General features: G+C 57.8%; 1 protein-coding gene across 3 annotated transcripts; it reads left to right on the top strand.

Annotated features, from left to right (window-relative positions):
- Positions 1-2,665: 2,665 nt before the first annotated feature.
- Positions 2,666-16,190, top strand: ddit3 (DNA-damage-inducible transcript 3). 3 transcript variants are annotated; one of them, XM_041180559.1, is made up of 4 exons: positions 2,666-3,931; positions 8,269-8,313; positions 12,753-13,106; positions 15,694-16,190. In XM_041180559.1, the coding sequence occupies exons 3-4, from the start codon at positions 12,777-12,779 to the stop codon at positions 16,150-16,152; spliced, it is 789 nt and encodes a 262-aa protein (XP_041036493.1). In that variant the 5' UTR covers positions 2,666-3,931; positions 8,269-8,313; positions 12,753-12,776; the 3' UTR covers positions 16,153-16,190. The 3 variants fall into 3 exon arrangements, with proteins under 3 accessions (XP_041036493.1, XP_041036494.1, XP_041036492.1); XM_041180560.1 differs by lacking the exon at positions 2,666-3,931 and adding an exon at positions 3,939-4,793; XM_041180558.1 differs by lacking the exon at positions 2,666-3,931 and adding an exon at positions 3,939-4,745.
- Positions 16,191-16,402: the final 212 nt, after the last annotated feature.

Below are 16,402 nucleotides of genomic sequence, written 5' to 3' on the forward strand. Positions count from 1 at the left end.
CGGGGCTGGAGGAGCTGAGGTGGCGGGCCTGGAGGTGTTGAGGGACGGGGCTGGAGGAGCTGAGGGGCGGGGCCTGGAGGTGTTGAGGGACGGGGCTGGAGGAGCTGAGGGACGGGGCTGGAGGGGCTGAGCTGGAGGAGCTGAGGGGGCCGGCTGGAGGAGTTGGGGCGGGGCAGGAGGTACTGAGTGGGAGGGGCTGGAGGAGCTGAGGGGGCGGGGCTGGAGGAGCTGAGGGGCCCGGCTGGAGGTGGCGGGCCTGGAGGAGCTGAGGGACGGGGCTGGAGGAGCTGAGGGGGCGGGGTTGGAGGAGCTGAGGGGGCGGGGATGGAGGAGCTGAGGGGGCGGGGATGGAGGAGCTGAGGGGCCCGGCTGGAGGTGGCGGGCCTGGAGGAGCTGAGGGGGCGGGGATGGAGGAGCTGAGGGGGCGGGGCTGGAGGAGCTGAGGGGGCGGGGATGGAGGAGCTGAGGGGGCGGGGATGGAGGAGCTGAGGGGGCGGGGCAGGAGGAGCTGAGGGGGCGGGGCTGGAGGAGCTGAGGGGGCGGGGCTGGAGGAGCTGAGGGGCCCGGCTGGAGGTGGCGGGCCTGGAGGAGCTGAGGGACGGGGCTGGAGGAGCTGAGGGGGCGGGGCTGGAGGAGTTGGGGCGGGGCAGGCGGTACTGAGTGGGAGGGGCTGGAGGAGCTGAGGTGGCGGGCCTGGAGGAGCTGAGGGACGGGGCTGGAGGAGCTGAGGGGGCGGGGTTGGAGGAGCTGAGGGGGCGGGGATGGAGGAGCTGAGGGGGCGGGGATGGAGGAGCTGAGGGGCCCGGCTGGAGGTGGCGGGCCTGGAGGAGCTGAGGGGGCGGGGATGGAGGAGCTGAGGGGGCGGGGCTGGAGGAGCTGAGGGGGCGGGGATGGAGGAGCTGAGGGGGCGGGGATGGAGGAGCTGAGGGGGCGGGGCAGGAGGAGCTGAGTGGGAGGGGCTGGAGGAGCTGAGGGATCGGGGCTGGAAAATCCTAGGGGCGGGGCCTGGAGGCGCTGGGGGCGGGGCTGGAAGAGCAGAGGGACTGGAGGAGCAGAGGTGCGGGGCTGGAGGCGCCGGGGGGCGGGGCTGGAAGAGCAGAGGGGCTGGAGGAGCAGCGGTGCGGGGCTGGAGGAGCTGAGTGGGCGGGGCTGGAGGAGCTGAGGGACGGCGCTGGAGAAGCTGAGGGGACGTGGCTGGAAGACTGGAGGAGGCGGGTTTGGAGGACCTAAAGGGTCAGATCTGGAGGACTCCAGCACTTGGGAGTGGGGCGACTGGCGTGGCTCTGCATCACGTGATTTCCCGCTAACGTCACCGGGGCGTGGTTTTTAAGGCTGGTCATCTGGCGGCTGCCGGTGAAATTCACGGAGGCGGGGCCTCAAAGCTTGTTATCACGTGATTACTTAGACGTCACCCAGGGGGCGGAGTTGTAAGGCACGGCATCACGTGAGTGCTCCGAAACGACCTGCTGGGGGGGACGGAGTCACCATGGCTGGGCGTCAACGTTTTTTTCCGTTAACGTGGGGGCTCAACCTCACGCGATGGCCCGGAACGTCACGCGGGGGCGGGCTTCAGGCCGCAATCGCACGTGATACGCACCTGACCATGTTGTAGGTGGCGGGGGCGGGGCCTCAGCGTCACGTGTCTGGCCCTCGGCCAAGGTCAGAGGGAGGGAGGCTTGGCCTCGCGGCTAAGCATCACGTGATCCTCCCCTTGGGGTTCCACCACCTATCGCTCCAAGGGGCAACAACAACTGATGACAACTGAGGGCAACAACAACTGAGGGCAACAACAACTGAGGGCAACAACAACTGAGTGCAACAACAACTGAGGGTAACAACAACTGAGTGCAACAACAACTGAGTGCAACAACAACTGAGTGCAACAACAACTGAGGGTAACAACAACTGAGGGCAACAACAACTGAGGGCAACAACAACTGAGGGCAACAACAACTGAGGGTAACAACAACTGAGTGCAACAACAACTGAGTGCAACAACAACTGAGTGCAACAACAACTGAGTGCAACAACAACTGAGGGCAACAACAACTGAGGGCAACAACAACTGAGGGCAACAACACTGATAACAACTGAATGCAACAACAACTGACAACAACTGAGGGCAACAACAACTGACAACACCAACTGAGTACAACAACAACTGAGGGCAACAACAACTGAGGGCAACAACAACTGAGGGTAACAACAACTGAGGGCAACAACAACTGAGGGCAACAACACTGATAACAACTGAATGCAACAACAACTGACAACAACTGAGGGCAACAACAACTGACAACACCAACTGAGTACAACAACAACTGAGGGCAACAACAACTGAGGGCAACAACAGCTGACAACAACTGATGTCAACTGAGGGCAACAACAACTGAGGGCAACAACTGAGAACAACAGCTGATGGTAACAACTGATGGTAACAACTGAGGGCAACAACAACTGAGGGCAACAACAACTGGTGGTAACAACAACTGAGGGCAACAACAACTGAGGGCAACAACAACTGAGGGCAACAACAGCTGACAACAACAACTGAGGGCAACAACAACTGAGGGCAACAACAGCTGACAACAACTGAGGGCAACAACAACTGACAACAACTGAGGGCAACAACAGCTGACAACAACAACTGAGGGCAACAACAGCTGACAACAGCAACTGATGGCAACAAACGACAACAACAACTGACAACAACAATTGAGTGCAACAACTGATGACAACAACCACTGACAATAACTGATGACAAGAACAACTGAGGGCAACAACTGATGACAAGAACAACTGATGGCAACAACTGACGACAACAACAACTGATGGCAACAACTGATGACAACAACAGCTGAGGGCAACCATTGACAGCAACAACTTACAGAACAACAACTGTTAACCACCACAACAACAACTTACAGAACAACAACTTTTAAACATCACAAAACAACTTACAGAACAACAACTGTTAACCACCCCAACAACTTACAGAAAAACAACTGTTAACCACCCCAACAACTTACAGAAAAACAACTGTTAACCACCACCACAACAACTTACAGAACAACAACTGTTAACCACCACAACAACTTACAGAAAAACAACTGTTAACCACCACCACAACAACTTACAGAACAACAACTGTTAACCACCCCAACAACTTACAGAAAAACAACTGTTAACCACCCCAACAACTTACAGAAAAACAACTGTTAACCACCACCACAACAACTTACAGAACAACAACTGTTAACCACCCCAACAACTTACAGAACAACAACTGTTAACCACCACCACAACAACTTACAGAACAACAACTGTTAACCACCACAACAACTTAAAGAAAAACTGTTAACCACCCCAACAACTTACAGAACAACAACTGTTAACCACCCCAACAACTTACAGAACAACAACTGTTAACCACCCCAACAACTTACAGAACAACTGTTAACCACCCCAACAACAACTTACAGAACAACAACTGTTAACCACCCCAACAACTTACAGAATAACCACTGTTAACTACCACAAAAACAACTTACAGAACAACAACTGTTAACCACCCCAACAACTTTCAGAACAAAAACTGTTAACCACCACAAAAACAACTTACAGAACAACTGTTAACCACCACAACAACAACTTACAGAACAACAACTGTTAACCACCACAACAACTTACAGAACAAAAACTGTTAACCACAACAACAACTTACAGAACAACAACTGTTAACCACCCCAACAACTTACAGAACTGTTAACCACCCCAACAACAACTTACAGAACAACAACTGTTAACCACCACAAAAACAACTTATGGAAGATCAATAAGAACAGGAAGATCCCTTAGGATCACTGATCCAACTATCAATGCAGCTACAGGACTAAGTAATCTGACAGAGAGGACACGGCACTGTCGGAGGGTCAGTACTGAGGGAGCGCCGCACTGTGGGAGGGTTGAGGTGACAGTCCAATCAGCCATGATCTTATCGAACGGCGGAGCAGTCTGGAGGGGCTGAGTGGCCTACTCCTTGCCCCTAGTTGGTGTGCATCCAGTTGCATCAGACCCCTACCAAGCCTGGAACAGATGCCTAGGGTTTTCCAGGGGAGCAGAGGGTTAATGCTTCGGTGTGTGTGTGCCGCGCTTGGTCTTTCTCTCTCCCCTTCTCTCGAGGTCACTTAACAAGTTTAGAACAGCATTCCTACAAGATGGGCATTGTGCTGAAGAAAATAATTTTCCCTTCCCTCCCTTCCCTCTCCTCCCTCCCTCTCCTCCCTCCTTCCTTCCCTCCCTCCCTTCCCTCCCCTCCCTCCTTCCCTCCCTTCCTTCTCTCTCCGTGTCCCTCCCAGTAAATTGCTTGCAAATTGCATCATGCAGCTCTGGACAGAAGGAAACTCTTCCTTTTTAGCTCTGACTCATGCAACTCCTGAGCGCCTGAGTCACGCGGGGCGGGGTGGAGCCGCGCGTCACTCAGGAGAGCCCGCCTCCCCGCTGCACCCCATTGGCTGAGAGGGTGGGCGGCGGGGGTCTCCCATTGGCCACCCTCACTCCGCCCGCCTCCCAAAGTGGGCGGGCGGCCGCGCCGCCGCCGCCGCCGCCGCCGTCACTTCTCCTACCCGGTGAATTTCGGGGCTGGCTCAGTCGGACTCGGACACCAGACAATGCTCAACATGAAATTTCAGCTCCCGGCTAGAAATCCGCCGCAAATCCGCCACTGGCCTCATCGCAACGCCAGAGTAAGCCTTTCCGATTCCAAAGCACTGGAAGTGTTATTTTTATATAACGTAATTAAAACTCACTCTATATATATTTATATATATAAAATTTCGAATTCCCGGTTTTCTTATGCAATCCTCTGTCTCTGCGCTGGATCCCCAACCAATTTTCACGTCTAAATTTAGTCAAATTCTGGTGTAAGTCTAATGGTTTAAAAAAAAATAACTGCGGTCTAAAACGGAATTGAAATGCCTGGCACCGGTCCAAATTTGGATGAATTAGACGATCTGTATTTGGAAATTTCGGGCGGGGTGGGGGGCGCAAATTGAGGCGGGTGGGGGTGGGGGTTAAAATCGGGACTATTAAAAAGCCGCTCTGGCTTTTAGCGGTGCGTTTTGGGCGCAAGTCGTCGGGCGGAACTTTAAAACAAAAACCTGGGGGCTGGATGAATTCCCGACCGTCGCAACTGGAGCGCAGGAGGACGATTTGCGGAAGAAAATCGAGAACGGGCGATTTCACATGTTGCGCAAGAAGATAGTTGTGGGGGGGAGATCCCGATTTTCCCCCGGTTGTTCCTTGGGAACGGATAACATTGGGGTGGGGTCTGATGGGGTAGGGGGTTGAGGAGAGGGGTGTGGGTGAGGGGGAAGGGAAGGAGGGACAGAGGGTAGAGAGGAGTTTGTCCGTGTTCCACTTTGGAAGGCTGCTGCACCAGGGTGACACTGTTGGGTCACTGATGTCCGGGGTGAGGGGATGGGGATTGGAGGGGGGGGGGTGGTTGGAGAAGATACAGGTCCGATCTGAGTCAGGGTCCCTTCCTCCCCGCTCTGCCCCATCGTTGACCACCACCGACAGTGCGGCGCTGACCCTCCGACAGTGTGGTGCTCCCTCGGTGCTGACCCTCCGACAGCGCGGCGCTGACCCTCCGACAGCGCGGCGCTCCCTCGGCGCTGACCCTCCGACAGCGCGGCGCTCCCTCGGCGCTGACACTCCGACAGCGCGGCGCTCCCTCGGCGCTGACCCTCCGACAGCGCGGCGCACCCTCGGCGCTGACCCTCCGACAGCGCGGCGCACCCTCGGCGCTGACCCTCCAGCAGCGGGGCGCTCCCTCGGCGCTCACCCTCCGGCAGCGCGGCGCTCCCCCCTCTCAGCGCTGACCCTCCGACAGCGCGGCCCTCCCACAGCGCGGCGCTCCCTCAGCGCTGACCCTCCCACAGCGCGGCGCTCCCTCAGCGCTGACCCTCCCACAGCGCGGCGCTCCCTCAGCGCTGACCCTCCCACAGCGCGGCGCTCCTTCAGCGCTGACCCTCTGCGGAGCTCCCTCTGCGCTGACCCTCCGACAGCGCGGCGCTCCCTCAACGCTGACCCAACAGCGCGGCGCTCCCTCAGCGCTGACCCTCCCACAGTGCGGCGCTCCCTCTTTGACCTCACCAATATTCGTTAAAAAAAAAACCCACCTGGTTCGCTAACATCCCCTTTAGGGGAGGGAAATCTGATGTCCTTACCCCCGGTCGGGCCCTCCACGTGACTCCAGGCCCCACACACACACACACACACACACACACACACACACAGAGCGACGGGGCCGGCTCTTAACCGCCCCTCTCGGTTCAAGGGGTGAGTGAGGGATGGGCAAGAAACGCTGGCCGGATTGTGAGGTGAGGTGGGGTGGGGGGGAGAACGATTCGAGTCTCAAGATCCTGCATTTGTGTAGCGTTTCTCACACCCACGGGGTCGTTCACACACCCCCTTCCCCTCCCACCCACCTCCCCCCACAAAAAGCACTGCGCAACAAACGAGGCACCTTTCCCCCCACTCCCCCAACAAAGTGGCATGAGTTTACCTGGGGAAATCCAACTTGTGCACAGCAAGATTCCGCAACCAGCGAGGCGATTAAATCACCCCATGATCTTCTGTTAGTATTTTCTCTTTTCTATTTACGACGTTGGCCGGTGGGGGCGGGGGGTGGTGGTGGGTCAATATTGGCCAGGGCGGTGTGGGGGGTGGGGGGAGTGCTTCAGTGGCTGTGGGATCTTTAACATCTACCTGAGAGGTAGGAAAGAGGTTGGGGGACAGTGGGGGTGGGTCACAATTTAGCCTCTTGTTGCACGCTTAGGCATCAGGACATAGAGCAGCAGACACACCTGTACCTTAGCACAGTGACGAACAAGAGGTCCAAGGTGAGATTTTTATTCGTTCATGGGGGATGTGGGTGTCACTGGGCCGGGCCCAGCATTCATTGCCCATCCCTAATTGCCCCCTTGAGAAGGTGGGGGGTGGGGGGGGGGCGTTGGTGAGCCGCCTTCTTGAGCCGCTGCAGTCCCCCGTGTGGTGTAGGTACACCCACGGCGCTGTTAGGGAGGGAGTTCCAGGATTTTGTCCTTGTGGTGTAGGTACACCCACAGCGCTGTTAGGGAGGGAGTTCCAGGATTTTGTCCGTGTGGTGTAGGTACACCCACGGCGCTGTTAGGGAGGGAGTTCCAGGATTTTGTCCGTGTGGTGTAGGTACACCCACGGCGCTGTTAGGGAGGGAGTTCCAGGATTTTGTCCGTGTGGTGTAGGTACACCCATGGCGCTGTTAGGGAGGGGGTTCCAGGATTTTGTCCGTGTGATGTAGGTACACCCACAGCGCTGTTAGGGAGGGAGTTCCAGGATTTGGACCTGGCAACAGTGAAGGAACGGCCGATTATATTCCCAAGTCGGGATGGTGAGTGGCTCGGGAGGGGGAACTTGCAGGTGGTGGTGTTCCCCATGTGTCTGCTGCCCTCGTCCTTCTAGATGGTAGAGGTCATGGGTTTGGGCGGCGCTGTCGAAGGAGCCCTTGGCGAGTTGCTGCAGTGCATCTTGTAGATGGTACACACACTGCTGCCCCTGTGCGTCGGTGGTGGTGGTGAAGGGAGTGAATGTTTGTGGATGGGGTGCCCCATCGAGCGGGGGCTGCTTTGTCCTGGACGGTGTCGAGCTTCTCGAGTGTTGTGGGAGCCGCACTCATCCAGGCAAGTGGGGGGTGTCCCATCACACTCCTGACTTGTGCCTTGTAGATGGTGGACAGACTTTGGGGGGGGGGGAGTCAGGAGGTGAGTGACTCTCCGCAGGATTCCCAGCCTCTCTGACCTGCTCTTGTAGCCACAGTGTTTATATGGCTGGTCCCGGTTCAGTTTCTGGTCAATGGGTAACCCCCAGGATGTTGATAGTGAGGAGATTCCACTGTCTGAAAAGGAAGAACCTGCCGGGTTCCGGTGGGTGGGGGGGTGGGGGGGGGGTGGTGGGAGTGGGGTGGGGTTGGGGGGGGTGGGGGGGTGCAGTGGCACTAGGTGAGTTGCTCGTTCGGACAGCCGGATCAGGCACGATGGGCCGATTGGCCTCTTCCAGTTCCTGCATCGAGCCATTTCCATGATCCAGCTGTGGTAATGGTAGTTGGACGTGGAGGGGGAGGTGGTCCGATTCTCTCTCGTCGGGAGGGGGAGGGGGGTGGGGGTGGGGGGGAAAACAAAGCCCCCCCAACTCTCTTGTACCTGCTCATTCACTCTTGATTCTCTCTAGGCTCTGAAAAGACAAACCAACGGCAAGTGGACAACTTGATGAAAGGTAAGGAACGACACTCCACCCCCCCCCCCACCACCTCTCCGCTGCTCCCTTCCCCCTTTTCCTTCAACGTCACCCACTCTCGGTTCGAGGGGGCTGTCTCCCTGCCTCGCCTGGGCACTCTCGGCGGGGGAGGAGGTCTCTCCTGTTCTACGGTTCCTTCTTTCACAGGGTGCGGGCGTCTCTGGCCGGGCCCGGCGTTTGTCGTCCGTCCCTAGTTGCCCCCCCCCCAACCCACCCACCTCGAACGGAGCGTCTCGCTCGGCCCTATCCACAGGGGCAGTTAAGAGCCAACCGCACCGCCACGTGGGCCAGACCGGGGAAAGATGGCAGATTTCTCTTGGGTTTCGGGGGGGTGGGGCGTGGAGGGGTGCCGTCTGACCCTAACCCTAAGCAAGATGGCGGCAGACCCGCCACCTGACTGCGTTAGTCCGTCCGCTTGCCCCAGAGCCCCCTTGGAGCCTTCCGTTGAATAGGAATCCGCCGGTTTGGGGTTGCAAGTTGACCCGGCGTCGATCGTGGAACACGGGGAACGAGAGCAGGGGGGAGGTGGAGGGGAGGTGGGCCGTATGGCCTGTCGAGCCTGCTTCGCCGTTCATGGCTTGATCGCAGGCTTGGACTCCCATTTCCCCTCCGCTCCCCCTCGTCCCTCGATTTTCTCCCCCTCCCCACCCCCAAAAAAAATAAGTAAATAAATCGGTCCCCATCCCAGCCTTAAACGCATTCCGTGGGGGGGAGGGGGGGGGCATCCCCGTGAGAGGGGTGTCCTTCGGAGGAGAGATGGAAGAGAAACGGGCCTTCTGTTCTCTGGAGTTTGGAAGAAGGAGAGGCGATCTCATTGAAACGTGTAAACTGCTTAATAGGACTGGACAGGGCTCAGTGTTGACATTGAAAGAAAGGCTGTTCCCAAACCCCCTCCCCACATGTACCCCCCCCCGCCCCCACCAACTTGATGAGGGTTGGGGGGGCTGGTGTGAAGGTCACAATCCATTTCGGACTGAGACGGGGAGAGATTTCTTCACTCGGAGGGTTGGTGAGTCTTTGGAATTCTCCACCCCGGTGGATGCCCCGCTGTTGAGTATACTGCTTTAGTTATAATCAAACATCCCCGAGGCCCTTCTCAAAGGGCCTTGTTAAAGGGAGGCATTATAGACAGGCGACCAAAAATGTGGGCAAAGAGGTGGGTTTTAAGGAGCATCTTAAAGGAGGGAGGTGAGGTCGAGAGTACACCTCCAGAGCTTAGCTCCCAGGCAGCTGAAGGCACGGCTGCCATTGTTGAAGCAAAGGAAGGTGACTACAGCTATCTCAGCGGCTGTAGGAAGTTACAGAGGTCAGGAGGGTTGTAGGGGGCTGGAGGAGGTTACAGTGATAGGGAGGGTTGTAGGGGGCTGGAGGAGGTTACAGAGATAGGGAGGGTTGTAGGGACTGGAGGAGGTTAGAGAGATAGGGAGTGTTGTAGGGACAGGAGGAGGTTACAGAGATAGGGAAGGGTTGGAGGGTCTGGAGGAGGTTACAGAGATAGGGGAGGGTTGGAGGGTCTGGAGGAGGTGACAGATAGGGGAGGGTTGGAGGGTCTGGAGGAGGTGACAGATAGGGGAGGGTTGGAGGGTCTGGAGGAGGTTACATGGGTAGGGAGGGTTGTAGGGTCTGGAGGAGGTTACAGAGATAGGGAGGGTTGTAGGGGCTGGTAGAAGTTACAGAGATAGGGAGGGTTGTAGGGGCTGGTGGAGGTTATGGAGATAGGGATGGTTGTGGGAACTGGAGGAGGTTACAGAGATAGGGAGGGTTGAGGGGCTGGAGGAGGTTGCAGAAATAGGGAGGGTTGGAGGGTCTGGAGGGGGTTACAGAGATAGGGAGGGGTGTAGGGGGCTGGAGAATGTTACAGAGATAGGGAGGGTTGTAGGGGGCTGGAGGAAGTTACAGAGATAGGGAGGGGTGTAGGGGCTGGAGGAGGTTACAGAGATAGGGAGGGGTGTAGGGGCTGGAGGGGGCAGAGATAGGGAGGGTTGGTGTTGGATAAGCAGCGTTACAAGGCGATGAGAATTGGGTGGGGCCATGTGTTTAGGTGATATTGAGGAGGGGCTTCACGTGGATGAGAAATGCAGGGGTGGGGGAGGGGGTGGGATGGGGGTGGGGGAGGGGTGGGAGATGGGGTGGGGCAGGGGGTGGGGGAGGGGGAGATGGGGTGGAGGAGGGGGAGGTGGAGTGGGTGGGAGATAGGTGTAGGGGGTGGGGGAGGTGGGGCGTGGGGGAGGGGGTGGGGGAGGTGGGGGAGGGTGAGGGGGACGGGTGGGAGATAGGTTTGGGGAGGGGGTGGGGGAGGTGGAGGAGGGGGTGGGGGAGGTGGTGGGAGATAGGTTTGGGGAGGAGGTGGGGGGAGGGGGTGGAGGAGGGTGAGGAAGGATCCTTGGTGGACAGCAGCATTGGCAGGTACCCGAACAGGAGGAGAAGCCGTGGCAGATGATACAGGACTTGATCCCTGTGTGTTTGTAACTGAAAACCCAACATCGTTAATCCCCAATCAGATTACCTCTCGTTAAACCTGCAGTAATTAAGCAACGGTTTAGGAGTTAGAGATTAGGATTAAATGCATTGCAGAGACTCAGCAAATAACAGCTGGGGCCTTGGCCAAATACACTTCCACCATCAGCATGTTTATAAACAGTGATGCCTCAGGGAACTAGCTCAGATCTGGAGTCCCTTCGTGAGTCTGGAGCACGGCCAGAGTTACCTGTGAGAGACCTCCCGATCTCGCATGTCAGTGTTCAGCCACTCTGAGTACAGGCGGTTAGTCTCACTGAGTGTCAAAGTTCACTGGTGCGTAACTAACCTTAGCGTGGGTCAGCTCGAGTTCTGTAACTGGCAAGCTATCTCTGTTTGTGTCTGACTGCCTGTGTTTGACATCACGCTGTGTCTAACTGCCTGTGTGTTTGACGCTGTGCTGTCTCCCTGTGTCTAACTGCCTGTGTGTTTGACGCTGTGCTGTCTCCCTGTGTCTAACTGCCTGTGTGTTTGACACCGCGCTGTGTCCCTGTGCCTGACTGCCTGTGTGTTTGACACCACACTGTGTATGACTGCCTGTGTGTTTGACATCACACTGTGCCCCTGTGTCTGGCTGCCTGTGTGCTTGATGCTGCACTGTGTTCCTGTGCCTGACTGCCTGTGTTTGACACCGCACTGTGCCTGTGTCTGGCTGCCTGAGTGTTTGACACCTCACTGTGTTCCTGTGCCTGGCTGCCTGTGTGTTTGACACCGCGCTGTGTTCCTGTGTCTGACTGCTTGTGTGTTTGACGCTGCACTGTGTTCCTGTGTCTGACTGCCTGTGTGTTTGACGCTGCACTGTGTTCCTGTGTCTGACTGCCTGTGTTTGACGCTGAGCTGTGTTCCTGTGTCTGACTGCCTGTGTGTTTGGTGCGGCGCTGTGTCCCTGTGTCTGACTGCCTGTGTGTTTGACGCTGTGCTGTGTCTGACTGCCTGTGTTTGACACTGCGCTGTGTCCCTGTGTCTGACTGCCTATGTGTTTGACACCACGCTGTGTTCCTGTGTCTGACTGCCTGTGTTTGACATTGTGCTGTGTCCCTGTGTCTGACTGCTTGTGTTTGACACCGCACTGTGTCCGTGTCTGACTGCCTGTGTGTTTGACACTGCGCTGTGTTCCTGTGTCTGACTGCCTGTGTGTTTGACATCACGCTGTGCACCTGTGTCTGACTGCCTGTGTGTTTGACGTTGTGCTGTGTTTCTGTGTCTGACTGCCTGTGTGTTTGACACCGTGCTGTGTTTCTGTGTCTGACTGCCTGTGTGTTTGACACCTCGCTGTGTCCCTGTGTCTGACTGCTTGTGTGTTTGACGCTGTGCTGTGTGTTTGACACTGCGCTGTGTCCCTGTGTCTGACTGCCTGTGTGTTTGACGCTGTGCTGTGTCTGACTGCCTGTGTGTTTGACACGTCGCAGTGTCCCTGTGTCTGACTGCTTGTGTGTTTGACGCTGTGCTGTGTCTGACTGCCTGTGTGTTTGACGCTGTGCTGTGTCTGACTGCCTGTGTTTGACACCTCGCTGTGACCCTGTGTCTGACTGCCTGTGTGTTTGACGCTGTGCTGTGTCTGACTGCCTGTGTTTGACGCCGCACTGTGTCCCTGTGTCTGACTGCCTGTGTGTTTGACGCTGTGCTGTGTCTGACTGCCTGTGTGTTTGACGCCGCACTGTGTCCCTGTGTCTGACTGCCTGTGTGTTTGACACCTCGCAGTGTCCCTGTGTCTGACTGCCTTGTGTTTGACACCTCGCTGTGTCCCTGTGTCTGACTGCCTGTGTGTTTTGACGCCGCACTGCGTCCCTGTGTCTGACTGCCTGTGTGTTTTGACGCCGCACTGTGTCCCTGTATCTGACTGCCTGTGTGTTTGACGCTGTGCTGTGTCTGACTGCCTGTGTGTGATTTATCTCGCGCAGTTTAATCGGGACATAACCCTGATAATGGCGGGGTTTACTCCAGCCGGCCACTTCCCTTCCACTCCCGCGCTGCTCTCCGGCCAGGAGCTGGAGGCCTGGCTGGAGGACCTGGACAGCGTCCTGTACCCCACGCCTCTGAGGAACCCACCGGAAGACAGCCCGAAGTTAAAGCAGCTCTGGCTGGAGGACATAGACAGCGTCCTGTACCCCACGCCTCCGAGGAACCCATCGGAAGGGGCTCACAGACTCGGCCAACTCCTACTCGATGACCTGGAGAGCATTCTCTACCCCACGCCAGTAGGAAACCCGTCAGAAGATGGAGGAAGGATCGGCCAAGCCCCACAATATACACAGGTAAGGGAACAAAGCCGCCAGCACCTCTAAGGTCGCCCATCTCTGCCCCTGCCGCTGAAACCCTTGTCCGGGCCTTTCACCCCTCCGGACTCGAGTATTCTAGCGCACTCCCTGCCGACCTCCCATCGTCCACCCTCCGTAAACTTCAGCTCGCCCGGAGCTCGGCTGCCCCACCGTGTCCGAACACTCCTTCCACACGTCACCGTCCACCCCACCCCATCCCACCCCACCCTGCCCCCTGCTCCCTGCTCCCAGACCGAGACTGGCACCCGGACCCTCGATTCTGAAAGTCTCCATGGCCTCCTCCAGCCCCTACAACCCTCCCCATCTCTGTAACCTCCTCCAGTCCCTACAACCCTATCTCTGTAACCTCCTCCAGCCCCTACAACCCTCCCTATCTCTGTAACCTCCTCCAGCCCCTACAACCCTCCCTATCTCTGTAACCTCCTCCAGCCCCTACAACCCTCCCTATTTCTGTAACCTCCTCCAGCCCCTACACCCCTCCCTATCTCTGTAACCTCAAGACCCTACACCCCTCCCTATCTCTGTAACCTCAAGACCCTACACCCCTCCCTATCTCTGTAACCTCCTCAAGATCCTACAACCCTCCCTATCTCTGTAACCTCCTCCAGCCCCTACACCCCACCCTATCTCTGTAACCTCCTCCAGCCCCTACAACCCTCCCTATCTCTGTAACCTCCTCAAGACCCTACAACCCTCCCTATCTCTGTAACCCCCCTCCAGGCCCTACAACACTCCCTATCTCTGTAACCTCCTCCAGCCCCTACAACCCTCCCTATCTCTGTAACTTCCAGCCCCTACAGCCCTCCCTATCTCTGTAACCTCCTACAGCCCCTTCAACCCTCCCTATCTCTGTAACCTCCTCCAACCCCTACACCCCTCCCTATCTCTAACCTCCTCCAGTCCCTACAACCCTCCCTATCTCTGTAACCTCCTCCAGCCCCTACAACCCTCCCTATCTCTAACCTCCTCCAGCCCCTACACCCATCTCTGTAACCTCCTCCAGCCCCTACAACCCTCCCTATCTCTGTAACCTCCTCCAGCCCCTACACCCCTCCCTATCTCTGTAACCTCCTCCAGCCCCTACACCCCTCCCTATCTCTGTAACCTCCTCCAGTCCCCTACAACCCTCCCTATCTCTGTAACCTCCTCCAGTCCCCTACAACCCTCCCTATCTCTGTAACCTCCTCCAGCCCCTACAACCCTCCCTATTTCTGTAACCTCCTCCAGCCCCTACACCCCTCCCTATCTCTGTAACCTCAAGACCCTACACCCCTCCCTATCTCTGTAACCTCAAGACCCTACACCCCTCCCTATCTCTGTAACCTCCTCAAGATCCTACAACCCTCCTTATCTCTGTAACCTCCTCCAGCCCCTACAACCCTCCCTATCTCTGTAACCTCCTCCAGCCCCTACACCCCACCCTATCTCTGTAACCTCCTCCAGCCCCTACAACCCTCCCTATCTCTGTAACCTCCTCAAGACCCTACAACCCTCCCTATCTCTGTAACCCCCCTCCAGGCCCTACAACACTCCCTATCTCTGTAACCTCCTCCAGCCCCTACAACCCTCCCTATCTCTGTAACTTCCAGCCCCTACAGCCCTCCCTATCTCTGTAACCTCCTACAGCCCCTTCAACCCTCCCTATCTCTGTAACCTCCTCCAACCCCTACACCCCTCCCTATCTCTAACCTCCTCCAGTCCCTACAACCCTCCCTATCTCTGTAACCTCCTCCAGCCCCTACAACCCTCCCTATCTCTAACCTCCTCCAGCCCCTACACCCATCTCTGTAACCTCCTCCAGCCCCTACAACCCTCCCTATCTCTGTAACCTCCTCCAGCCCCTACACCCCTCCCTATCTCTGTAACCTCCTCCAGCCCCTACACACCTCCCTATCTCTGTAACCTCCTCCAGTCCCTACAACCCTCCCTATCTCTGCCACCTCCTCCAGTCCCTACAACCCTATCTCTGTAACCTCCTCCAGCCCCTACAACCCTCCCTATCTCTGTAACCTCCTCCAGTCCCTACAACCCTCCCTATCTCTGCCACCTCCCCCTACAACCCTCCCTATCTCTGTCACCTCCTCCAGCCCCTACACCCCTCCCTATCTCTGTCACCTCCTCCAGCCCCTACAACCCTATCTCTGTAACCTCCTCCAGCCCCTACACCCCTCCCTATCTCTGTAACCTCCTCCAGCCCCTACAACCCTCCCTATCTCTGTAACCTCCTCCAGTCCCCTACACCCCTCCCTATCTCTGTAACCTCCTCCAGCCCCTACAACCCTCCCTATCTCTGTAACCTCCTCCAGCCCCTACCCCCCTCTCTATCTCTGTAACCTCCTCCAGCCCCTACAACCCTATCTCTGCAACCTCCTCCAGCCCCTACACCCCTCCCTATCTCTAACCTCCTCCAGGCCCTACGACCCTCCCCTATCTCTGTATAGAGACGGCTGTCGGGGCTGCAGGAAGGGGGGGTTAGCACCCACAGACCAGCCCGCTGGTCAGCTCCCTGTCCTCCATGCGCAGACCATCCTCAACCCCGTTCTATTTCTCTTTTGTGATGCAGCTCGGGTCCGGTTTGCCTGGACGTTGCGATCGACCCCTGGACTCCAGGCCCCTGCAGGACGAGGGCACAGCCAGAGAGGGCCGGAGCACCGTGGACCTCGGCCGAGACCTGTCTGACGCTCCCTCGGCCCGGGGTGACCGGTCCGGCGGCTGCTCGGAGCGCGAGCCCCCGTCGCTGAACCCCCCTTCCTCCTCCTCCGGCTCCTCCTCCTCCTCCTCCGAATCCAACAGCGGCCCCCGGGGGCCGGCGAGCTGCCAGGGCAGGAGGCGCGGGACCAAGCGGCGGAGGGCGGGGAGCTGCGCCTGCAGTGGGGAGCGACGCCGGGGAGGGGAGCAGGAGGGGCAGGTGGCGAGGCTGACAGAGGAGAATGAGCGCCTGAGGCGGAGAATCGAGGAGCTGACGGCCGAGGTGCAGGTCGCCCGGAGGAGGCTGATCGAGAAGATGGTCAACGCCCGGTGATCGGCCCGAGCGCCGAGCGAGTCCCCCCCCCCCCCGCCCCCCCCCCACTCCAACCCCCCGGAGTCTGCTCCACGACCCGCGGCACTGACACCGTCTGTCCTGCTCTTGCCGCCTGTCGCTGAGTGAGTGCCGGAAGGGTTTGCAAGGTGACCTCACCCCCACCACCGACCCCCCCACCCCACCCCAGCCAACTCCCCCCCCCCCCACCACACCGGCCCTTCACCCACCCAGCCACACCCCCACAACCCCC

Source organism: Carcharodon carcharias, chromosome X (genome assembly GCF_017639515.1).
Source record: "Carcharodon carcharias isolate sCarCar2 chromosome X, sCarCar2.pri, whole genome shotgun sequence".
NCBI classification, from domain to species: Eukaryota; Metazoa; Chordata; class Chondrichthyes; order Lamniformes; family Lamnidae; genus Carcharodon; species Carcharodon carcharias.

Excerpts from the sequence above, each read along its gene's own strand:
- ddit3 (XM_041180559.1), top strand. The coding sequence starts at position 12,777 with ATGGCGGGGTTTACTCCAGCCGGCCACTTCCCTTCCACTCCCGCGCTG. Across the intron at positions 13,107-15,693 it reads AAGCCCCACAATATACACAG|CTCGGGTCCGGTTTGCCTGG; the intron begins GTAAGGGAACAA and ends TTTGTGATGCAG.